Consider the following 27,001-nt stretch of genomic DNA (forward strand, 5'->3'; position numbering starts at 1 on the left):
AGAATGGCGTGTGTCGTCTGCGTGGGAAAATTGCGCCTTTTGTCAGGGTGTGCATCGCTGCGACTGTTTCGTTACACTGAGAAAAATTTCATTTAGGTTTACTGCTGAGGTTTACTCTACTTTTTTTAGTTAGATAAGGCTTTAACGTCGATTTATCGTTGCACGAGCGTTAAATTTTCGCAAAAGTTGCAAGAAAATATAGCAACAGTGATCGTAATGAAAAAGAATAGTAACGAATAATAGACTTTCCGGTAACAGCTAGAAAACTAATTTTAATTATAACGACCAAAACTCGAGACAGTTGGTAATTGATGTCCTGAGACGATCAGCGGTGCACTAATTGAAGAAAATATCCGCGAAATTCGTTAAATAAAATTGGCAATTGTTCAACCTCGGAAATATTATAACAAACGATTTTTTCTCTGTTCATCCGATACCGAATCTTGAAATAAATATTTCTATCCAGAAATCCCGAAATTTTCAGCAACGTTCTATAATAGAAAATATGTCAAATTAATCGAGATTGCGTTTATCAAAATGAACGAATTTTCCCGTTTTCATTTAAAATATTGTAAATACAATAGCTCAACACTTTATCGAAATATTATTCGAATCGAGAACATGAAAATTGAATTGAAAAAACAAAGTTCTCCGTGACGCAAGAAAAACCTTGAAACAGTGAATTTCGAGTCTTCTAATTTCCCGTGTGCGTGATTTCAACTTTGCTGGGAATTTTCAACCCTGCGTAATTTCACGTTATCGTTTTTTAAGGACCATCAGATTCAAATCACCCGACGATATATACGTGCTCGATAATCGCTGGCATTTCCTATTTGCGTGGATTTCGGGATTCTCTTATTGTTAGTTGACTTCGGCCGACGTGGTGAATTTCGGTGAAACTGATTAAGCAAAGTGAATTTGTACCCAGCGCCTGGCTCCGAGTGAAAAACTTTTAAACTCCGTGAAATGCGATGCCTAAACTACAGCTGGTTAGAAAAGTTTATCGCGTACCCGTCGCGAAATTTTTCTGTTTTTCCTCCAACAGGAAACAAATTTTGGCATCGAGTGTACGTTCGGCAATTGGCTTTCCAACCCTCTTCATCAGTCCGATTGCCTTCCAAATTTAAAAGCCGAGCCTCTATTCCAATCTCAATTCTACGTGTTTGCTCTTTCTCTCTCTCTCTCTTTCGATCTTGATTATCCGCGTCAAGGGATACTTTTTTTTATTGTTGTTGTTTTGTTTTCAGAAGCACCAGATCCGTTTGTTGTTTCAGGAATTTTTAACCGATCAAATTGCACCCTTTTCTCTTTTTATTAATAAAATTCTTTGATTAGTTTATCAAGGTTTCAAACCGATGAGTGATTTGTTATATTGACCAATTAAGTATACGCGCGAATTCGAAAATAAAAGTTCAACATAACAAATGAATAAAATAAATAGGTAAGATGTTAGAGTCAACCGGATTTCATCTCGTTTTTTCACCTTATCTTAATTCAAATTAATAATTTCAATGTGAAAATAAGTGTCGATTTCTCGAGTTTTTTACCTTTCCTAACCAAGTCAAGATTTTTTAGGGGTGAATACCTGAACAATTTCTTGCAGGGAATTCGTATTTTTACCATACTTCATTTTACATCACAGATATGAAAAAATCAGTGTTCAGGTATATTTTCCAACCGATTTAAGAAATACATTAAATACATTTTGGAAATAGTTGCAAAATTGATTGATCTGAAAGTCGTTTAAAAAATAAAAAAAAAAAAAATCGGAACATATTTTTGAAAGTACTTTTTCAATAAAACTATAATATAAAAATTTTCCGATACTCTCCCGACTAAAAAAATGCTCTTTGGTCAGTTTTACCGAACATAATATAGTATATATAATAGTATAACAGATTCTGCTATCACGTAGAAAAATCTTTCAGAAAAAATTAACGGACAAAAGAGAAAGAGGAAATAAGGAGAGAAAGCCGGAACGAAGTTAAAGCTCTTGTATACAGCCGCAGTATCGGGTTTAATGGAGGGCCTGATGAATTGTTATTGCTTCAGAAGTTCAGGCAATTATTTCCATCGAAGTATTGGGGAGGGGGGGGTATTAATTTGTCGAAGGTGAAAGTGAAAGATCAGCTTTTCCAACACGTTCCTGGAACTCCGAAATGGCGGAGACGTGCCCAATTAGCGATCATCCAATATCTAAACGATGTAACGTAATTAGATGCTGTCTTCTCTCTCATTCTTAGCCGAAATTGACGCGCATTTATTCTCAATAACAATGCTTGATTTGATTAATTTTAAGGCATCGCAAAGAACAAATTCCGAATCCCGACAACTAACATGAAAGCATGAAATAATGAAAATTATAACTCGACGCTTGAAAAGCTGGGACTAAAGTCAATAAAGACTAATTTAATTGGAAATCATTTTTATCTTGTTATTGAGAACATTTTTAAGCCTGTGAAATTCAATGCAAAAAAAAAAAAACGGTTATCAATAATTTCGTAGTATAAAGTACCTATATAACTATGGTGGCAATTTTATTAATGCCGAAAAGTTTTGTTTTTTTTTTTTCGCTGACTCGAAAGTTTAATGTCTCGTACAGCCAACTTGTGAAAAAAAATAGAATAAAACCAGCCATCATCTTAATTAAAATCGGACCGCAATTGTGGATTTTTCAATAAGGAAACATTATGATTGACTTCGTTTAATAATATCGTTTAGTTCATTTATGTGAAAAGCTCCAGTGATCTCGGATAACTGATTCAGTCTTACAACTTATTCAATGAAGCGGAAAGAGAATGTAGGTGACGTATAGATATATTAGCGAGCATTAGCCTCTCGTCCTCGGGAATCGCGGATCATCCTGATTAATCGCTTTTAAAAGTTATCGAGGAAACAGAGACTGCCAGAAAACATGATATAATGTATAAGAAAAAATGTCGAATGTATTCATAAGTCAATCACGAGAGAGAGCCCGAATATTGTTCTTTAAAATTACAGCTTTTTCACACAAGAAAATCTTTTTTTTCACATACACATAAAGTTCAATGTTATATATGTACATATTTGTATAGATCATGATAAATTGTAAATCGTTCTACAAAAGAAAGGAACAAAAATTATCCGCTCCATTAAACACCGGGTGAGAAATTTCTAGTCGATACAATGAAATCTGGTTCGTTACTCGATAATACAAATTGTTGATATTATCAATTTTCTGCCGAATCGCAAGACGATTGCTCCCGACATAATTACCCTCTATATTTTTTGTTGGAGTTGGAAAAATCCTCAGCCTACGAGTGATCGCCTTGACCCTGACCACCCTTGAAATCCCTGGGAATTTATAAAATCTGCTGAAGTCTTTTATAATTCCCTAAAACCCTTTGGGATCTCTTGAAATATTTTTAAATCCTTTGAAATACTTGGAAAACTTTTGGAATCCTTGGAGATCCTTGCAGATTCTTTGAAACTTTTTCAAATCCTTTTCAAACCTTCAAAATTTTTTGAAAGTTTTTGAAATCCTTTCTTTTGAAATCATTTGATATTTCTTGAAATATTTTTAAACCGTTTGCAATGCATGGAAATCCTTTAAAGTCCTTGTAAATTCTTCGAAACACTATCTGAAATCCTTTGAAATACTTCGGCATCTTTTGAATTTCTCTGGATTCTTTTGAAATTATTTGAAATTTCTTGAAACATTTTAAAATCCTTTGCAATGTTTGGAAATCCTTTAAAGTCCTTGTAAATTCTTCGAAACACTATCTGAAATGCTTTGAAATACTCCGGCATCTTTTGAATTTCTCTGGATTCTTTTGAAATCATTTGATATTTCTTGAAATATTTTGAAAGCCTTTGCAATGCATGGAAATCCTTTAAAGTCCTTGTAAATTCTTCGAAACACTATCTGAAATGCTTTGAAATACTTCGACATCCTTTGAATTTCTCTGGATTCTTTTGAAATTATTTGAAATTTCTTGAAACATTTTAAAATCCTCTGCAATGCTTGGAAATCCTTTAAAGTCCTTGTAAATTCTTCGAATCACTATCTGAAATGCTTTGAAATACTTCGACATCCTTTGAATTTCTCTGGATTCTTTTGAAATCATTTGATGTTTCTTGAAATATTTTGAAACCGTTTGCAATGCTTGGAAATCTTTCAAAATCTTTGTAAATTCTTCGAAACTCTTTGAAATTCGTCAAAATTCTTCGAAATTTTATCATACCCCATGAAATTGCAATCGATCGTTTGTATTCTGGAAAATCACAAAAATTTTCCAGTCTCGAGTCAACCCCCCACGTCCTGAGCTCTTAGCATTTATTCTAACCTTCGAATGTCTTGGATAGATTGTAATTTTGTCTCGTGCTATGCATCCTTGACCTTGTTACCTTGTACCTCAGAAAACTAATTTCACGATCGGATATCAATACTTATCGACAGTTGCTGGTACGCACGTCATTGTTATCGGTGTTCCGGATCGATAGTCCGGGAGCCCGAGGAAGATACACGAGAATTTACATGAAGCCGTAACACGACAAGATCGGGTATCGGGCGAGGGTCGGGTCGCATATAAAATTGGCGTCCCAAATGCAACCCTTTTAGAAAAATGTGAAGAAATTTTCATTTCTCGTGTTATGGTTATGGGAAGGTTGTTTTTCCCCTTTTTCTTTTTTTCTTTGTTTTTATTCTGTTCATTTTGCATTTTTTCGTTCTTACCCCACCTTGAGAAAGTTATTCTCTCGGTGAATTTTGAAATACATTATGTATTTCTGCACGTACAATATTAAACTCACGCGATCGTTGGAGAGGGAGGTTCTTGTTGTACTTCATAATTTTGTCACGGAGGTCATGCAGGTGAGCTTGAAATCAAGACACTCTTAAATTAACCGGCATGGAATAAGCTACGATTATTTTCTTGGAAGTTTTCAAAAAACAAACATTGGACCAAGATCCAATTTCATTTTTCGATAGTTACTAGAAAAGCTCTGGTGAAACGGTATCGTTACAAGTTGTGTGATACAATTGCCTATTTCGGTTTCACTCGGGTTTTTTGATTCGACTGTTCTTTTTCCTCTTCGTGCCGTTCTGTACTATTATTCGACGGTAGTAAAAAATGGACTCGTAAAAAACACTGAACGACATATTGTTCTATAAAATAAGCAAATAATATTTTCTCATTTAAATTCAGTTCATTTCACACGAAAACTTATACTTAAGTCCAGATTTTTCCAACACCTTCTCCGATAGCCATGAAATAACAAAAGTAAAATAAGAGTTACCTCGTCTTGTCTAGGGACATTTGTCACCTTCCCTGAACAGGTTTGCTAATCGTTTGAAGTTAGGCGAAACAATTGACTAAATCTTAAGTAAAATAATTACTCTTCGACACAATCTTCCCCAATCCTCGGCCTGAAGAAATTAGTTCCATTCGCAATAATGTTAGCCGTGTTTTATGCCGAAGGTCTGATTGAAATTGAGCCCTGAATTTGCAGGTTAGGTTTCAGTTCGTTTCGAGGAAGGGTTTGAATAGGACGGAGATTTCGAGAGCTTTGATAGCTACTGACGTCACAGCAGCACTGCAGTGGCAATTCTGGCACAGATTAGAACTAGGATTGGTATTATTATTATAGGTGGGCATAACCGAGGAATCGCGTTCCGTCGAGATATCATTTCAGTAATAATTTCCATGCAAGGGGAAGCTGAGCCTGGATTTGCGGTTACCGCTGCCCAATTAGCATCGATTAAACTATTCCTAGAGAGCCGTTGTGGCGATCGTGGTAACTATTTTGGCCATCTATAAGTGAGCAGGCTTAAAGCCAAGCATACACCGAAGTTGAACGCTCAAAAAGAGTTAAAGCAAGAGAAATTCAGGAATGCAGCGTTTTAATTAATATCAGAACTGAATGAGCTTCTGTGAATTTTATATCGGAAAATTATTCCCTCGGTATTCGAAACAATTGAAACCGCAAATTTTGATGAAATTGTAATTCAATCAATGATGATTAATCTGTAACGGCTTTCAAACTATCGGGCAACTTTTGTTTATGTCAAATTCGTACGATTTATCCGATTTGAATAAATAATTGGAAATTTCGGTCATAAATGAATTTCATGATCAAGCGAATGTATCTTGTAATAAAATATTCGATCGTTACATTCAACCTGAGTTGATTTCACATTTCTTGTTTTTTCAATCAATTACACCAACTAGAGAAAATGTATAAAGTAACGCACAAGTTGTTTATTTTTCTACTCGTTTTTATCTTTTTTTTTTTTTCTCTTTTGTACCAAGTAAAAAAGAATCTAAAATAATGCAGATTCCTCGAAATGAATGGAAGAGAAATATGCTATCTTAAAACGAACGTGTTAACCTTTTTTGGAATAGGTTCAAGTCACAAGACAAACTGTATTTCTGGTCAGGTTTGAATACTCAATTTTCATAGCAAACATTTCAGTCTGAGCTTCTTCTACTCTGTTTCACCTCAGCTTTCTGCAACCCGAAGCCGAGTGTTATTTGCACGAATCTTAACCTCCAGCCATTTGGAGCACTTCCGTCTCTAGCATGGCTGAAGCAGCAGTAGCACTCTCAGGGATTTTGTTCCAGGAATCACGAAATGCAAATGTCAAACCGGTGAGCAAAGCTGAAACGTTTATTTCGTCGAAATTCAATACCGTCGAACAAGGAACTCGGGTCAATTATTCGTGACGCTTGATGAAAAAAAAAAAAAAAAAAAAACGCTGCAAGTCCGATGTAATTTTTCCATTCCATCCAATTAATGAATCGTTACCAAGGAATATGCAAACTTTAAATAAAAAAATCTCGTTTATTAAATGGCATCTAGATGATTAATCAATTTATAAAAGTTTCAAATTGATGTTGAGGGTATTCGTTCTCGAATTGAACATTAATTCTACCTTCCTTGCCTGTCTGGAATTAAAAAGTTGGCCAGGTACTTGCAAACCCTTTGCCATAAAACAAACGGAGAGTTTTTAAATAGAAGCTTTTGTAAAATTCATAAAAAAACAGGAAAGTGAGGGAAAATTCGTATCAATCAACATTCAAGGTCCTACCGTCGTAGAAATAAAATGGCATAGGCAAAGGAGCCGCGGCTGTCAGCGGTGTTGAATTATACAAGGTGTCCGTATGGCTGTGAGAGCCGCATGCGACCCTGGATTCGAAATGGGCCAGCGACGTATCGTGACGTGCAGCCGCTATATGCATAAGGCTATTACCGTCTATGGGTCGGCTGAGATTGCTTCGGGTAGGGTTAGGTTAGGTTAACCGAGGCTCACCTTGACTCAGTGGCTATGCAGTATCGAACGCTCTGGAAAACTGGGTGATTCAATAGACACCGTCGGCGGTCGAACGTTTCTGCCTCATGTGTAGCTAAATTTAGAACTCTTGCGATCTGTGTAATAACGCTCTGTATCCATTTTCTATTCCTCTTTTGTTTCGCCGTCATTTTTTTTTCGCTCATTTCTCTCTCCACCTCGTTTCTATGAGCTTTCATGTAACGTCGGTTACCCGATCCTCTTGTAATCTGAATGTCAAATAGTTAGACTAAGGTCCGACGGACAAGTTAGACACATGTGTGTATGAGACGTCATCTCTAAATAACTAAGCTTCTATGGCCGACGCCAACCGGCGTCAGTTCGTAACGAGACGCTCAATGTAAAGAAATGTAAAAGTCGACTACTCATTAATAAATATCATTCGTCATAATATGAAATGCTGTGGAACCTTATTTAGGCCAGACGGTCGGTTAACCTCTTCAATATACCACAATTCAAATTTAGTCTTGAGTTATGGTATCGTTTACGAGACATTTGAGGTTAGAGAGAAATAAAAATCAGTAAACTTGTCGTTATTTTATTAATAGCTGATTATTGCACATTGCAGTTGATTTATTTGATTCGGTCTAAAATCAGGTCATATCGTTAATAAATTGTACGCACTTGAAAATGTTGTTTGCTGCTTATTTCAGTGTGTCTATGAAGATTTATGAAAAAGCCTTGACAGGTCTTGTCAAAAGTTTTTGCAATTCTAGTTTCGTTGAAAATATTTTTTTACAGATGTGTCCAGATTTTTTCAGATGAATTTTGGAAAAATTATAATTCTAACCATTTCCCAAAAATCTTATAATATTTCTCAGAAATCAATTCCTGTTTTCCATATTGCAAAGTATTACAGATAGCATTAAAAAATCGGCAAACACCACAACACAGGTTTTTTTCAGATTTTAGATGCAAAATAGTGGAGTTCATTTAAAAAACAAATCAACTTTCTCTAAACCTTGATCCTATTTTCATCTTCAACTCGACTTGGTTGGAAATAGTCAAAAAGACGAGAGCCGAAATTTTTTCAAATTTCCAATAGTAAAAGAAGTTTGCGAAAAATCTGAGTGGTACCTAAAAATTCGATCGCTTCTTATTACGAACTCGAATTGACCAAAAAAATTTTAAAACTCGAAGTTTTTTCGGATTATCAACAGGCAATGAAGTTCGAGACGAATCCGAGTTCCTCTGACGACAAGCTTCATTAATTTCTCGTCATCGACTCTCACAATCATAGGGTATTCGAATGATTAAAAATTTTCCAAAAACAGTTGAGATTTTTTTATAGAACGGGCCGAGAATATTCTATATATCGAAGAAACGTTTGAGAAAACAAATTTTTCTGAATGAAAAAGAAATTTCACAGTATTTTTTCCACCATGGTGCTTAGTATCATTTCCACGATTCTTGCGTATGCTAAATCATTCTAATAAGACTGTGAACCTGCTACTCCCTGAATTTCTAGAGCGGAATAGTGGCGTCAGTGAACTAGTTGGCATCTTCGGCGTGTCCTGAATGCTTGCAAAACGTAAATATCGCGGTGAGTCGAGGGTGGAGCCCTCTAATTCTAGGTGCAGGTAGTCACTCGGCGTAACAATATACATAAATTGTGCGGTAATCAAGCCGTGTGGTTTCAAAGCGCACGGAAAAGGTAGCGGAGCAACGTCGAAGCTTGAAAGAGCCGGCGATCCAACTCGGGCCAACCTAACCTACCCAACCCAAACTTAACCCTAACTTCCGCGAATTACCCCCACGGCAGCTTGTTTGCATCGAGTTAGGGCGAAGCCTTTTCCTTCGCCAAAGTTGCGGGATCTAGGTCTAACTTCACTTTGTTTACAGAAGCTCCAAGACCGCTACCACTTGACTATACGATCTAACCTATCTCAATTATTCAGTCTATCGAGTTCCGCGTCAGCGTCGCCATTTTTTATTACAGGCAAAATATTTTGATTGATCACCTATCGACTATCGTAATCTGTCATATTATTCGTCGACTCTTCATTCTTTCGCCTCGATGACATGCATCCGGAAATTTTTGAGGATATGAGAATCTTTCAGGTTAGGTTACTCAATTACGACGTCACAATACCGGAGTCAGTAGACAATTAAACCTAATAACATTTTCTGATCATCGTATGTTCGGAAGAAATAACGAGTAACAGAAAAAAAGCACTCATTGTTGTAATAACTTAACGATTATCTGTAAAATGCATTATGTAGATTAAATGGTCTGCCTATGTTAATATTTGATGCGCATGCGCCAAGATCCGAGAGCAGTTATTCGCCAGGGTAACCAACCGTCATAAACTTGAACAACAGTCCGCCGCGATACATGTAACCTCAAAAATTTTGTCAGCTGTCGTTGTTGAACGCAACTGCTAGCGACGATTGTAAAAATTTTGAGGTTACGTTCACGACGGTTGGTTGCCCTGTCAAACAACTGCACTCGAATTGCAGCGCATCCGCATAAGATTATAGCAGATGGCGGTCCATTCAGACATCGGCACCTTGCAAAGGTATTATTATATTGAACCGGGAAAAAAGAGAACGAAATATCAATCTTGTGAGATTTTAGCCGTGACAATAACAACGAGAACCGCGCTTTATATAGCTACTGTAAAAATAAATTTCTCCAATTTCAGGCCGGTTTGTGTAACATTTCGAGATATAATACGGTCATAAAAAAAAACTGCCAAGAACTTTGCCTGTGGTCGTAACTCCTCGGGATCTCACGCTTGGTACTTTTTGCCGCAGCAACAAATGTATGCATGATTTTTTTTCGGAGGATACACTACGTTTATATGTGTTCATAATACAATATCCTTGAAATATTCCAAGATCCGAGATGTCGAGGGAAAATGGTGGGCGTAAATTCTTGTTATTTTCAGACATGCGCATGTATTTTTATGAACCGAGAACAAATATTTTATGTAACAAGTTCATAACATTACTTACTTGATCGAACCGAGCAATTTTATTTTCAGCAATACTGGTCGCCTCATTTCTCAGTCATTATAAACAAATAAATATTTCGTTTCTGGCCGACGATATGTCATCAAATTACGATCAAGTTCTACCGTGATTGATTTCGGTATTAAAAACTCATTTTTTTTTTTTTTTTATTTCAGAACCTGTTCGATTTTGAAAAACAGTGATATACCTAGTCCTGAGTTATTAGCAAATGCCGATGTCTTCTGTCCAGCAATAATTCGAAAACGAGTGAATTAATCGCGATAAAACTCGATTTATTAACTTGGTTTTGTTCAATTTAAAAGTGAGCCAATTTTAAGCAAAATTGATCTAGTTGTTCCTAAGTTATTAGCAAATATAATAGCCCGTTTTTATCGGACAACTCAATAAACGAATAGAGTAATTCAAACGAAATTTGGTCAGCCAGTTTGGCTTTACTGAACTCTTTACTGATTGAAATTCAAGCAAAATCGCCGCAGAGCTATTTCTCAGTTATTTAGAAAAATAAAAATGCTTCCTTCTGACAATAACTTGAAAACGGTTGAACCAATTTGTATGAAATCTAGGCACTGAGTTCGGATTTATTAAACTTATAAATGATCGGATACTGAACAAAATTTATGAAGCAGTTATTTGTGTCTCAGTTATTTTCAAAAAGAAAAATCTTTCAACAGTATATTTTTCAAGGTAATAAATACAGCAATTTAACTTCATGTGAAAATCGTGTAACAAAAAGAAAAAAGTGTTAAAAGTTCAAAGACAAGTAGAACAAACGGTTAATTTTAAAGACCTTGACCGAACCACCCGAAGAATTTCCTTCCGCGCTGCGTTTCGAGCCCATAAAACATTAACAAATGAAATTCGTAAAATTTTTTTCAAATTTCGTCCTCAAATAATTCTAAAACTGCTCATATCCAACGAAATTCAAAATACGGTTAGTTCGTAGCTAAAAAAAATTGTGCTAATTGAGACTAAAATCATCAAAATCTGTTGAACTATAACGAACACGAAATATCATGTTCTTTCATGTTCCAAGCGAATAACTCAAAAACGACTGAACCGATTGTATCCAAAATCTATCAAGTTCTAGGTTACGAAAAGCCCCGTCCAGTGACAGTTCAACTTTTCATTTTCGAGATAATTATCTGTTGAAACTTGAACAACATTCAATGTGTAGTGTAATCCACGTGCCATGTTATGACATAGAGTTAGCCAGTACAGTTAGACGTATACGTGAGTATTTCGAGACTTAAGCTACGATTTATATACTCGTTGTTTCAGTTCATCCGCTTCCTTGACCTTCCTACACAAAATTTTTTTGTATACGCACGTTGTTACAATATAAAAAAAGAATTAATTACACCTAATCGTGAGACATCTCGTTAAAATCATCTCCAAACGCCTAAAATCCGAAATTATCGTAACTCCCCTTACACCTAAAAGAAAAAAAAAAAAAAGTGATATTCAATAAAGACTCACCTCGGTGTCGTTCCACCACATGTGGAGCCTGTAGTTCCTGAGTATGGTTGGATTTTCGTTGATATGATCTACGGCGAGTTTAACCGACGGCATAACGCCACGTCCCACGTGACTTTCGGGCACGTGTCTACCGTAGGGAAAAAATCCGGCGATGTAAACGTCGCGGCGTTTGATACCACCGAGGTTTATCGGTTTCTGTCCGTTGCACGAAAGCAACAATAACGCTTCTATGCACAAAACAACAACGATTATTTCCGCGCACCTCACTCGACGCCATCGCCATTCGCAACGTCGCGCACTAACCGCCATTTCACAATCCGATTTACCCACCTTCCTTTTTTCAATATTTCCAATTTTCTCTCCCCTTTATTTCTATTTCACTACCCTCCCCACCTACCCTCCAAACCCGCGCCATCCCTACCCTCCCCCCTACCCCCTTCCCCGCCCCGCCCCCGCCGCCCCTCTCGCCCCTCTTTCTTTTCCACCCTGCCCCCCCCCCCACCTTTCTGCCCCCGCCCCACCCCCGCCCCCCTTTCAGATAATCTCACCGTCGATATTCCCACGTGCGAATCCTCCACTCCTGCACTTCCATTTCACTATTATATTATTATTGTTATATTTGTTATTAATAATACAGCTGTTCGGGCAGCATAGTGTTATTTATCAGATAGAGGATTTTTTATTACAGCTACACATCATTTTTCACTATAATCTCTGTATTCTGTAGGTTATATTTTCTATTATATATACATGTATATTATTATTATTATTATTATTGTTGTTGTTGTTGTTGTTATTATTATCGGTACGAATAAGAAATTGAAAAAATTTTTATACACTGCTCGAATGCGCGGATAGTGATATTTGTACGATTGTACTTTGTCACCGTTGAAGTATGAAGTGGATTATAATTTTTTTTTTTGTTTTTTTTTTTCTTTTTAACGATCTAACGAGTAATTCGATTCATATGATATATTGGTTTGTTCTTGAATTTCTTTTGTTTCTTCTTTGCTTCGAACCGCATATTAAAAAATTTTATCAGTTTCCGACCGTTGGGTGTTTTCACTTGTTTTTACGATATTTATTCGAGGTCTTCGGTTTTTGGACTGCGGATGTTCACCGCGATCGTAAAAGTTTGTTCTATTTGTACTGAAGATGTTCGTGAAAAATTTTTTAAATTTATCCTTCTCGTTTACTCGTGTTTTTTGTGACGATGATTACGCGTAGAGAGAAGAACAGAAGTTTTCCATTCCATTCGTTCTTGACGGTTTTCTTGCTTCCACGATTTCACAAGTGTCTCACGCTCGCCTGACGACGATTCTCTTTTTCCGAATTCTTTATCCTCATTTTCATCATCCCCAAATTATAATCCAATACCAACGGTATTAAACTCCGGATTCAACGTTTCATCTATCGGATTTCAATTTCCGTTTAATTTTCTATCAGCTTTGTGCGTTGTGTGAGTGAAAATTTATCGCTTCCATAGGTATGTATTTATACCGCATTTCTCACATGGTTAGCAGAATCGATTCCACCTCGGTTCATAAATTCGCTACAATTCTATCGTCGTCCTTCGAATCTGTATTAACTATTTACCCACTAATGCCTGTTCTCGATATTTTATCGCGTAATTCATAATCCAGTTACTCGAACTTTTGCCCTCGAGATTATGATTTTTGCAGCTTAGTTGCAATCATCTTTTTTTCGATTACTCGATTCTTGTAGGGTTGAAATTTTCACCGACAATCCAAAGGAGGTTTGATGCACAGGCTTAAACGCATCTGAAACATAGGAATGAAATTGAAATTTAGCGGGCAACGGTCAGAATCAATTAAACAAGATAGAAAAATATTCGAAACAAGGTTCGAAGGGTGAAATTTGAGCTTATTTAGTCGAGTTATATTGGAAGAATCTTTCCTTGAAATTAACGAAAAATTCACAACCGTAAAATCAGTTGCAAAAAGTTTCGTTATGAGAAACTTTGAGAGCAGCACGAAACTACGTTTGTTCAATTTCTGTGCATCTGGCTTTGAAATTATTTTTACAATGATCTTTAAAAATCGACAATATTTGAAAAATTTACTATTTTCAAAAACTTCGAAAAATTTAATATTTTCAAAAACTTCGAAAGTTTCCTGAATATTTAAAATATGAAACCAAGAAGTTTGGTATTATTTTCAGAAATTGTCCAAAAATGTTTCGACACTTGTTGAGAAAAGTTGCATTTGAACAACTTTGATTACGATTTATGTAAAACAATTTGCATTATTTTTTTTTTGAAAATTTCTAAACATCTTTCAAGATTTCATTGTCAGTTAAACTTTGGTAAACTGTTTGAAAATGTTCTGAAAAATCTTAAATGAAACCAGGAAAATTTTTGAAATTCGAGAATCTTCATAAATATCTTTCGGAATAATAACAGTTTACAGAAATTTCGACTGAGTTATTCAGAATTTTGCGATTTCCAGAATTACTCTCAACCTTTTAAGGTAACAATCAAACACACATTCCACAAAATCGGTGCAAAAAATAATTTTTCACACTGCTTGAAATATGACAAAACTATGTTTTACACGGAAGATTTTTCTTCCCAGACAATTTGATCAAAAAAATCACGACGCGAGCTTATTCGGACATCATAATCCTGACGGAAAAATATTTATCTGTCAATTTTTTGCAAACCAGTAATCAAGAAATTTTGAAAAAAATTGGAGAGTTTTTTAGAAAATTTCTAATGTAATAGGTTCAGCTGATGAAGCATTCGAATTTTGAAAATCTTAACAGATTACAGATTAGTTTCAAACACGTTGATTCGACGAAGTCTTACATATCAGAGTTTTTTTCAGACTACCGAGTATCAGAAATTTTCCGAAAAATATAGTCAGCGTGACGTTTTCATCGGGGTTGTCAATTCGATACAACAAGCAATCAACACGATTGTTTTGACGTATAATTAATGGCAAATTCTGCGCACACGTACCGATGGTCAAAGCGTCGATCAGCGAGATTACGAGCGACCCTTTGAAACCCCGAAAACAAGCCGATAACGTCGTGGATTACGAGGCTTGAAGATTGATTTCATACGAAAGCTTCTACAGAGGGTGAAAAGAACAGAGCAAAAACGCAGCGGTGGAAGTCTGAAAGGCAAACTGAATGAAAAACGGGATGATTGAAAAAATGGCGAGCTACGCTTTCGCATTCCAGTTGCCTAGCTGCGCAAAGTCTTTCGTTTGCACGGATTTGGCTCAACTTGGCCTCGTTAAAGAGGCTTGCAAGTAGAAAATCAAGCCCTTTTTACTCATTTTCTCTCCAGACGGTCGCGGAATTAAAACTCAGTAGGTATTCGTTAAATTAACAATGCAGGGGTATAAAGTTTAATTACGACGATTTCTCCAAGTCTGCGACAAAAAATACTAAAATTGTGAACCTCACACAGATCAAATATCGTTGTTTCTTTTTAAAACGATTTCAATTTACTGAAAAGCAGCCAGTAGATTATTATAGTTCGATTTTACTCGGGCTCAGAGTTTTATCGATCGAATGGAATCGTTGAATATTTTAATTTCTGCGTTGGCAAAAACTTCGTACGTAATTGATTAAAAAACTAACGAATGGCTTTGAAATACGAGTAAAATCTGAATGCTTGGACCGATCTTGGAGATATTTTTTTTACCTGTATAAAGACATGACGATAGAGACTGGATCGTTGAGGTGGGATCCGCGAATTAGTGACGAATGATGATGATTGAAATAGAATTATGTTTATCAATAATGGATACTCTATTTGAGAACGATACAAAGCGATACGATCCGTTTCGCAAGAGAACGGAACGAGGACTGAGGATTTACAAGGCTAGAATAAACACAGACATGATTTCGCAAAAGTAAGATACGAAGATGATTTGTTTCGAGGTAGAGAGGACAGGTAAACATTGCACGTGAGTGTGAGTGCGTGTGTGAGGATGATTTGAAGCAGCGAGTGAAACGAGAATTTGACGAGTGCGAAATACTTTCGTTCAAACCAATGCATCGCTACTTTGCATCGGAACACTGTCTGAGAATTCACCTTTCGTTTCAACTTTCGAAAAGCGCGAGAAATTTGTAAACGTTGCAAGAAAACACAAGTTTGAAAACTGATTGGGAGGATGAGAACCATTAATATTCCCGAATGGTCGACCTCATTTTTACGTCTACCTGTAACTCGACGTATACACTGATTGTGAGAGAAATTTTTAGTTCCGGTTACCGCTCAGGCCTTAAATACTTTCATTTTTTACCACAATCGAAAAATATGGTTCCAGGTAGAAAGTGAAAATTAGTTTTCTAGCTGTTGCCGGAAAGTCTAGCATCCGTTACTATTCTTTCTCGTTGCGATCACTGTTGCTATATTTTCTTGCAACTGTTGCGAAAATTTAATGCTCGTGCAACGATAAATTGACGTTGAAGCTTTGTTTAACGAAAAAAGTAGAGTGAACCGAAGAAACTGGTTTTGCGTTGCAATTGCCAAAAAAGTATCGACAATGGCGGAAAATGTTTACGCGTACCTCGTTTTTCGTAATTCCAACAATGTTCAGACAGTTTTTTTAACGATACCTGTTTTACTCAATTTTTCTAGTTACTGTAACAAATGAAATTTTTCTCAGTGTAAGGAGTGGAATTGAACTAATGCCCGAAATATTTCACTATTTGTAAACGATTTTGAATAAAAATCGTTGTCTCAGCTTTTGTTTACGATACTCGAGTGTCTCTCTCTTCTTAAATATTCATGAAAATCACCGTGGCTCACAATCTGATCAAATTTTTTGGGGCCAGGTTGAAGTTCCAAATATGAAAAGTTTCGAAAGCGCCCGATTTCGATGTAACAATTTTTAAAATTTTCTCACTTCCGATTTTTCGGAACTTTGACTTGTCAAAGTCATGTCCTTTCGGAACTTTGAACTTTCTGAATTTTGAGCGTCGGGTTTCGGTTCGTTCGAAGCTTTCATGTTTCGTCAAAGTTTAATTTCTTAACTTTAAGTCACGCCACCAAAAAATTGTGAATTTCGCGCTTGAGGAACTTTTTACACACTGATTTTACATCGATCTCATTATCAAATAAAGAAAAAATATCAGTTCCAACGAAAATCAACTTGCTTAACGAGCGTGAAGTGCTGTGAAGTAATTATTACTACGATCATTAAATCTGCATGCTCTGTAAGTGCGAATTTGATTTCGCGCAGCCCGCAAGCCTCCCTAATTTCTTGTGGAGCTTTTCTCGCGTGACGTCATCGCGGCACAAACGATCGCAACGTGTTTTTTCACTTAGGCGGAAGCCAGGCGACGGCCACCGATCAATTCCGAGCAATTATAATTATTGTGAAAATTTTCTGGGTGGCGGTGAGAAAAAAAAAAAGTGCGGAAACACTTTTTGCAAGATCCGGAAGCGGAATTGCGAAGTCACGCAAAGGAATCTCGGTCTTTTATCTTATTTTCAAACATTTGATATAAAAGTAAATGAATCTGACTGAATCTAAAGCGGATCGAAATATGAAAGTGAGAAAAAAAAATCCCAAGCACCGAATTTCAACTGTAAACACTTTATTATTATCAATATCATCGTCGAACAATTCAGCATTACTCTCAATTTGTTTGAAAAAAAAAACATTTGGTCGGTTCGTTTCAATTCTTTGAAAAAATAGTTAATTTCATTATTAATTCCTACGCCATTGTACATGTTTATTTGTCAAACCATAAAATGTTTTGAAAGAATTCAGCGTGTAATTTATTGCTACATGATTCATTTTGTAAATTCGACAAATTCGATTAAATATACAAGAAATCGCATCATAAATTACGAAAGTACGAATCATCAGATATACTAGATGAAAAATCATACAGTCGACTGTATTTTGTTACGTGATTTTATTTATAAACATTACCGAATTTGAAAAGTAAATCAGTCGCTGCAAAAAAAAAAAAAAATTCCACACGGAGAATCGTCACATGTTGCAAGTATTGTCCAAAATGTATTAACGCAGTGTTCTTAAATAATAACAAATTCACGACTGTCATTAAAATTTGTTGTATATGGAATTAATTGTATAATTTTATGAATTTTCACAACCGTACACAGTGCAAATTGATTTTGGTTAAATGCGTTAAAGTTTTCATCGAAATAATGGATCTTCGATCATGCAACTGTAAAAAAAGGAATCGAGATTACGAGACGAAAAATTTTTTATCGATTGATTCGAGAGTGTGAAACGAGAAAGAAAATCTTACGCCTGAGTATGTGGCTAATGTGTTAATTTGATTAACAGTACTTACGCATGATTACACGTATACCAAAAGCAATTTTGTTGAGTGCGGATATTCGATCTTGATAACGTCGTTATAATGGTGTAACGAACCTTGCGGATCATTAGAATACTTAGCGCGGCGCTAGATAAGGTGTCGAGCTTAACTTTCGCAGCCGCTTACTCAGCCTGTGTCACATTAAACTTGGCTAACGCAATTATGGAGATGACGGTAAAATGAACCCTTCCTGATCGCAAGACGCGATTTTCAATTGCGGACAAACAACATCCACGTTTCGGTAGAAACGTCACTGATCACGGTTCAAGATCAGACACATCCTCTCACGTGTTTCAATCTTCTAGCTATGTTACAATCTGTAATTGATGAAAAATTTGCCCGTCAATTGTTTCAATCGTATCGTGAAATTCGACAAGAATAAATTCGAAATTACTTTTGTAATTCGTGATTGACGAAACTGAATTTGAAAATAATATAAATTTCGTAATTCGTGTGGTGCGGTGAGAATTGAATCGAACGTCGGTCTGGTTGTAGAAATGAACCAATATCGTGAAATTAGCGAAATACATATTAAATTTACGTAAATTAAAAACGTAAATGGTCAATTTTTTTTTTTTTTTTTTTTTCGAAAATCGAACGATGATTTTGGAAATCCGCGTTATGCGTACGAAATATAAATGGTTTCGTGTTACTAGACGGCTGTTATCTTGTCGCGGGATAAGTGAATTCTTCTGTTCTTAAAACCCACTTAAAACTTGGAGCATCAACTCTCGTGGCTTTTGGGGAAACTTATTATCAGGAAAGGGCGGACATGAAGGACAGGATTAAAGCTAGTTTCATAAGTAATTAACACGACAATCAGCCGCGGGGCATGGCTTATTTTATACTAACGAAGTTGAACTTTCAATTCAATGTAACCGATCGGATTGACGCCTCCATCAAACTTCGTAATTGAAATTAAAAAAATGATATAAAAATTATAAAGAAAACTCCAAAAAGACGTAATTCACGTTCTGAGAACTGCTGAGAAATATTCAGAGAAGCGGAGGATTAATGGCTAACAAAATTTAAATTTAAAGTTTTCCCCATGTATGGAAATTTAATCCGAATACAGCTGAGACCAGGGTCAGTTTATATGAAGCCGGCAGATGCTGCAACCTCAATTCTGATTCCATTTATTGGAATTCATGAAAACTGAACTTCCGCAAATATCCGCAAGTCACCTGATTCCGTTTCTTCGTCTTATTCGTCGTGGTGAAAAAAAAATACTGTCCGAAATTGCTTATAATTTTTTTGTTACACGAAATGACTCAAAAATATGTGTCATGTTTTCGGTGTGTTCTGAAAAGAATTTCAATGCGGAAGAGTCTTGAATTATTCTGATAATGAAATGTAGGTAAAAAAAATATGGTCATATATGTGAAAGAATATACCATATTCAATGTAACTAAAATTGAGAAAACTCGTAAGAAATTTTTAACACAATATCCACTTGCAGAAATCATTAGATTTGGTCACTGAAGTGGAAAAAGAAAAATGAATAAAAAAGCTGTAATAAATATTCAGATTTTGAGTAAATTGACGCAGAAATCTCTGAAAGTTTGTGAAAATAATTTTCGCGTTGTTGTCACGCAAGTTTTGATCTCTGATCATTTCTTCCGTCTAAACTACTTTCCAACATCGATTAAACGATGCCCGCTTGATGTTCCGTGGAAGTAATCCTCGTGACTCGATTTCATGCTCCGTCGATAAAATTGTTAGAGCAGATTCGCGTCCCGCAATCGTAAGTCTTGTATTGCCAGTAAAAACTTGGTTTTGTAGCCTGCCTAGAAATATTGTGACATCGGTGCTGAGCAGCATCGTACGGAGCCTTACAACTCAGATATCGAACAACAAATGGGTACAATTTCAGCTCGAATCGTTCATTTTCCACCGCCACATGTCCGTCACATAAAATTCTCTAATACAGATTCTTCACTGTCCTTCATCTTTCGTCTTCTGATTCTTCACTGTCTCCGCGATAATCGAAAAAAAGCACCGAAAGTTCACGAAAACATTACAAATATAGTTCCAGCTGGTTTCTCGTCACTTGCTTTGAGGTTATGACACGCCACTGAAATCTGAATACTATTTGTATTTTTTCATTCAATATTGCAGAAATGTCACAGGAATCTAACAATTATAACCATGAACTCTATTATTTTCCAAAGTTTGAATTAATTTTTATCGCTCAAGGCGCGAAAGAAGTGAGAAATACAAATAACTGAATTGACCGTCGGTAAAACAGGAAAGTCCGGTGCTCGATTTTTGAATTGTCTTCGATTGAGCTGCTATCGATACGGGAAGGTTAACAAAAAGGACTACTTTTTTCTATACCTTCATCTTTGAAATTAATGAAATGGTATATAATTCTTGAAGTTTACACTAATTTTACTCAAACAATGTTTTTTAACAGTTTATACGATAATTTCGAGACCATTTTTAGGATTTTAATGAAAATTGGCGGACACCTTCTATTCTATCAAAACCACGATCTCGAGTGTCACAACTGACTATCTGCATCCTAGGTTGTAGCCAATGTAACTTATCTCATGCTCCAATATTGGCTAATAATTACTGAAGGGATGCGGAGCTTACCATTTGTTCCAAAGTGATCATACCTGCGTCAAATTCCAAGGGATTTCGTGTATTTACGGTTGGGTTCGTGAAATATGTATATTGTATCCCATGGAACTTGCACGTTGTTTCGTAAGTGCCAGGACCTGCATATTCATTGACCGGAAAATCATTACTGATAAATTAATGGCGGTGTATAAACGTGCCACCGACCGACAGCCTGCTCCCATCGTCTATTGTCTTACCTCGCCAAGAACAGTTCGTTGAATGATCTTCGTTCAATTGTATCAAACTTCAGACGATATGGAATTTCATCGATTCAACTGTAGATCGTCAATCGTTCGTTGACCCGAAACTCAAAGAAAAAAAAAACATACCTAAAAGTCTCCGACTATTGTACCGATCTTTCACAGTTCAGTAGACAGTCTAGACGGCTTTAAGATCTCAACAATTTTTCCAACTCCCCAAGTCAACCCACAGCGCATGCGCATTTGTCAAGTACCTTTGCGCACTTTACCTGCGCAACATATCAAATTTCCCGCCCATGCGCATGCGCAATAGCTTGATTTTTGAACTTCCTAGTTAGCTACTCAGTTTGGGGCATCGCCGCTAGGCGGCGCTACTGTGCAGTGAGACTTATTGACATAACCTCAAAATTTTTCAATTCATGGGTTATTACATCGTTTCGTCACGGAAGATTGCAAAAATTTTTATGCAACTCACATCTCTTTCAGACAAATGAATAGCGAATCGACTAATTAATGTTATAGATCAAGTTGTCACGAGGCCCAGGAATCCTTGCGGCCAGGTATCGAACGATCGGAAAACAACTTCGAGAAGTAAGTAACAAACCATGAGCATTATCGAAGAAGAAAAATCAATTCATTAATCTGGAATTCCGGATTCGGTTAGGTTACAATAGCAGGGAACCAAAATTCCAGCGGTTTAACCGAGGAGCTTCCTGTTTCATACAGCGTGCCTTTAAGAGTCCTTGAAACTCCTCAGGGACGTGAAGAGGAAACGGTAGCTGTTTCAGGGTTTTAATCAAAGCGGCAGAGGAACAAACGTCGCCCTAGCGCAAAGAGCCGAGCTCGGATTTTTGCGCATGCGCGTTAAATTTTAGCAGACGACGAGGATGCAGTCGTTGAGAGTTCGTTCCGTAGAATTATTGAACCGTACATGAGACATGGTACAGTTTGTAGAAATTTCTCAACGAAATGAGAAAAAACGAAAAAACGAAAGAAGAAAGAAAATGGTGACCATTTGCTAAGAATCTTTTTTCACCCGGTTCTCTCTTGCTTTCTCTCCCCTCTTCAATTTTTGAAGGGCTAAGTTTACCTGCGGAAGGCACGGAGCCTCGCTGAAAGGTGAGCCTGAGTTCGTTTCCTGGATCTCGAGGCTCCCTCCGTAACGAGAACAAGCCGAATGACCTCTGCAGCCTTGCTAAGACACGTCGCTGAGAGCATGAGAGCACCTCTTTTCCACAGGGACTCTCGAGCCTTTCAACCTTTGGCCTAGCAGCTCTTACTACTCGACGTAGCTCATCCGGAACGTCTGCGTTGCCGGGAAGCACGCGCCGCGATGGCCTCGCGGGGAAAAAGCTCTCCTAACCGATGCACCCCGCATTTATAATGGACGGGACACGGTTCCGCGTCACTTCAGTCAAACAACCCTCTTCCCTACCGCCTGTGTATTCATATCCTGTTACCACTGGGGGTGGAAAAATTTTGGAGAAGGATCGGAAGGCGGATGGGTTAAGTATGATCTAGACGGATTTTGAGAGTCTGTCGTATATTTGTCAACTCACCTTATGTCGACAAGTGAGTCTTGTGAAACAACTAACATTTTTTGTTCTACTAAACGAGGAATCCTGCAATATTGTCCAAAAAATTGTATCCGTTTCAACGTTTGATATAAAAAAAAAATCTACGAATAACTACGAATTGCTACGAAATCTAAGTTTGAGAACTGTGAATTTTGCCCAAATCCTATACTTTTATCATAGAATGTATAGAAATTCCCGCAAAAAATCGTAGAAGTTTGGAGAAATTTTCATACAAATTTTATAGAATTATTTTTACCAGGATTGCAGTAACAAATTTTCAAAAACGTGAAAGTCTGTTTCGCGGAATTTCAAAATGTGGATTTGTCGAGGTATAGAAGAGTTAGGAATAATTATGCAAAAGGATTAAAATGTAGAATGCACTCTGGCTAAAAGTCTAATACATCGGATCATCTGCTTGAATTTGTGGAACAACCACAAGAGAACTTGACACTACTGTGAAATTCACTATCAAAATTTCCATAAACTATGACTATTTGTAAAAGATACTCGGAGTAATTGATTCGAAATATTTATTTAAGTCTTGCAATAAATATTGAGAATAATTTTCAGACTTTTCCAAAGATTTCCTGGAATTTTGTAAGAAAGAAATACCCATAAACAGGTTTCATAGACTTTTCAGAATACTTGGCCGAATGTGTTTTGAAATTTGTTCAATAAAATTGTGCAAACCATTTTTACCATCAATTAAAAATTTATTCCCGCTTAAAGACATCTTCAAAGCTATTGAGATACTTCCAAAACTTTACTATTGGTATAAAATTTTTGTAAAACTTGATGCGGTAATGTCTAAAAACTGTTTACAAAACGTCTAAAAATCGTGAAATCCGGAAAATTGTTCGAGTCACATGTGAAAATAATCAGAATATAAAAATTTATGTCAAAAACAATCCAAGTTCCGTAAACTTATTTACAGACATCTTTGATGATCTTTCGCAATTCCGTTGACAAAAAAAAAAAAAAAAAAAAAAAATGAAAAAAAAGACGGAAAAATTTCTACATTACCAGAAGAGCGGATTTGAAAAATCTTACACAGTGACGCCGGCATAATCTTTACCGCGATATTCTCCCATTCAAATATCGTTACACTGCATTCATAAATTGCGGTATTTTCTACAGATTTGCGGAGATATGCCGGCTCGATGAAGGCGATAACACCGTCATCGATTGGGCATTGTACAGTGATTGGATCATTGTTCTGTACGGACCGGCTTTCGATGAACCGAGCAGTCCGCCGATAGCTGGCCAAAAATGAAACTGGAAACGAGCGATGCGTTGCAGATTCGAAATCACGTGAATTCGGCTCGCTCGTTACGAGCATTGCCTGAGAATTTTTCCAAAGGAAAAACCTGAAAACCCCTGAGAAATGAATGCAGCCGAACGAGTTCGCTGAAATTTTACAGATTAGTTTTGGAAAAAATTAGAAATTAATAAAATACAGATAAATAGCATCAATTCAGTAAAATCAAATATTATGGGATGTGTGTAGTTTAGAAATTGTAAAATAAACAAAGTAAATCTGAAAATCATTTTTTCACATTAAAATCCTCGTGTGAATAAGCTTTGACGCGACAGACATTTTCGAATGAACATTTCTTCGATTTTTTTCTGAACGTATCGATAATTTAAACAATTTTTTCCAAATCTTCAAGAATTTCGCAAATTTTTCCGTTGTACGTCAAGTTTCAGGAGTCAGAAAAATTGTGCAAAAATTTTTCAACATAATCGCTGAAATTCGTCGAATTTTTTTCTTCCCACGATATTCGCTGGATATTCGTAAAAATCATCGACAAAATTTTCAACTCACGTCGAAGAAAATATTTCAATTCCAATGATGCAATTTCATTTCAAATGTAATACTTCTACGAAAAGATTTCAAGAAAAATTCTGATAATATATAAACTTTTCAAAATGAATTACAAAATATCAGCGAAAGTAATCCGAGTTAATTTCTCTCTTCGCTGTTCTCCTTAAAAATTTTTAGTCTCCACCCTAAAAAAAAAAAAAAAAAAAAAAAAAAAAACGCGCTTGGCGTTCAAGTCGTTGCAACAAATCTTGTTATTAAATACGCTCTTGGGCTTGACGGATGCCCGGAATGTTTGCCCTGAAGACAAATGACTCTCAGCTTCTTCTTCGGTGGTCCGTTTCCACTTTTAGGTCACAGCCAAACAGCGCCTCGCGTTTCCCACCGAAAAAAAGCCTATATATTTCCAGTTATTTCCCCTCTCGGATTCGCGCTTGAATTACTGAAGAAAAATATCTCACGTAGCTACCGAATCCACCGCCCCAACTTTCTTGCATAAAAAATTACCTCTAGGAGGAATTTATACGTATACAATATACATATTATACTTAAGTCCTGATACCGCGTTACCGCAAATATGAAGAGGGATTTTCTCTCATGCTTGCAAGGAATATTATATGCAAATATTGTGGTAGGTAATTGAAAGAGAGATGGAGAAAAGAAAACCTGACGGTCAACGACGTGAGGCTGAAAAGATACGAATAAACGAAAAATAAACTTCACTCTACTGACATAAAGAATTCCTTAAATTTTGACAGTCATGTATAATTAACTGTCGAAACTATTGGGGTGAGAAGAATTAGTCCGAGAAGTCGAAGCTGCGGTCGAAATTGTGAAAAATGCATTATTGTTCATGAAACTTCGTAACATTAGTTCGAATCTTACGAAATCCTCTGGTCGTGTGAAATTTTTTTAAACGTTGCGTAGTTATCTGAAATCACGTGAAATTCCTGAAGTAATGAGAAAATTTTTGAAGAATCTACTTTCATACAAACTCGAATGGTGTGAAATTTTGTGAAATCTTTCGAAATCACGTACAATCATTGAAATCCTATGAAATCTTTTGAAATAAGCGGCTACGATCGTTTGAAATCTGTGAAATCTTTGAAATATTTCAAATCATCTGGAATAATCTGAAATCTCTGAAAACTTTGATATCATATGAAATCTCAAATACCGTCAAATCCTGTGAAATCTTTCCCAATCTCTTGAAATTTCGTGAATTCTTTTAACATCGACAGCTGTAATCATTTGAAATTTTTTGAATCGCATTAAACCTAAAATAGTGTAAGATCCTGCAAAATCTTTCTAAACCTTTAAAATTTTGAAATCTTTGCAATCATATGTGGAATAACCTAAAATCTTTGAAATCACATTAAATCCTTGAAATCCTTTGAAATCGCGTGACATTGTTTGGATCTTCCGAAATCACTGAAGATGTGTAAAACTTTTTAAATCACGGGATACTGAAATCCGTTAAAAAATTAATAAACCGACGGGTGGTTTAAGCGTAGAATTTTTTAGAATATCAACCATTGAAAACGAACACAACTGCGTCGACGAACATGCAAAACTAGCTTCTTGCGTCAGCAGCGACGTGCAATCTGAAGCAGTTTCCGAGCTGGAAGAGAGAAAGTTGGCGGCGCCGGTGAAACGGACCATTTTGCTGTAGAAGCATCGTCGAGGAGGTTCTATTGAATTAGCTGAAGCCTCTGCCGCTTGAAATTTCAGAGTTGCCGGCGAGACACAGTTTCGAATGTCACCGTTTCCCGCAGAGGAACTCAAAACACTGGACTTTGATCTTGAGGCTGCAAGTGAGCGCATAGCTTTCAGTGTTTCGACTCGCTCTGTCTAAACTCATAATTATACGGAAGAGAGCCTGTATAACAGGTGTCGCGACTTCGTTGCTCCTCTAAAGAAGGTTCGCGAGCTGAATTTCGATATCGAATACGTATCGAATTGTTCTACTAAAAAGTTGCAACGATTATCTTTCGAAAATATAAAAATACAAAGCACTGGAATTACGCAGAAGAGCTTATTTATACGTTGTTCAAATTCTAGTAGATCAGCTCGATCTCATCGTGCGATGGCTCGTTTTATTCACAGGGTTGTATTTTCTACAGTCACTGATGGAAAGTTTTTTTCATTTTTCGGTAGTCGATTTAATATTGCCATTTGTTTGCGTATCGTCATCAATATCGGTTCAATATTATCGAAGTGAATGTCTTGACGAAAAACTGTAAAGAACGATAAATTTTCACGGAAAGAGCTCAGTTGTTAACTAATTTTTAAACACAACTACGCTGTTCTGTCATTTTTTGGATAGAAAAAAAAAAAAAAACGGTATCGCGTATCCGATTTCGATAAACGGTAAAACTCACTTTGTTTTAAAATTGCTTAGTCAGAAATTTCCTGAGAGTCAATTATCACTCAGCTCTTCCATCAACCGAAAACCCAATTTATATTTTGCATGTAATAAATTAATTCTTTGTTTTATAATATAGTCCTGTCATCGAAAATCCGTTTTAAACTATTTGCGTAGAATTCATTTACGGATGAAACGAATCATTTGATTATTCATTGAAATCAGTCCATTTCGAATCGTCGATCACTCAACCATATTATTTCGACCAAACTCCACAGTTTTCTGTTCCAAGTTTAC

General features: G+C 36.4%; 1 protein-coding gene across 5 annotated transcripts in view; it reads right to left on the reverse strand.

Moving 5' to 3' along the window:
* Positions 1–12,154, reverse strand: part of LOC124297926 (gamma-aminobutyric acid type B receptor subunit 2) — a 187,650-nt gene extending 175,496 nt beyond the window's left edge. For all 5 annotated transcript variants that reach the window (XM_046749360.1, XM_046749359.1, XM_046749358.1 and 2 more), the window contains exon 1: positions 11,783–12,154. In XM_046749360.1, the coding sequence (XP_046605316.1) occupies positions 11,783–12,091 (309 nt within the window). In that variant the 5' untranslated portion in view covers positions 12,092–12,154. The remainder of the gene's footprint in view (positions 1–11,782) is intronic.
* Between the last annotated feature and the right edge of the window lie 14,847 nt (positions 12,155–27,001).

Source organism: Neodiprion virginianus, chromosome 2 (genome assembly GCF_021901495.1).
Source record: "Neodiprion virginianus isolate iyNeoVirg1 chromosome 2, iyNeoVirg1.1, whole genome shotgun sequence".
NCBI classification, from domain to species: domain Eukaryota; kingdom Metazoa; phylum Arthropoda; class Insecta; order Hymenoptera; family Diprionidae; genus Neodiprion; species Neodiprion virginianus.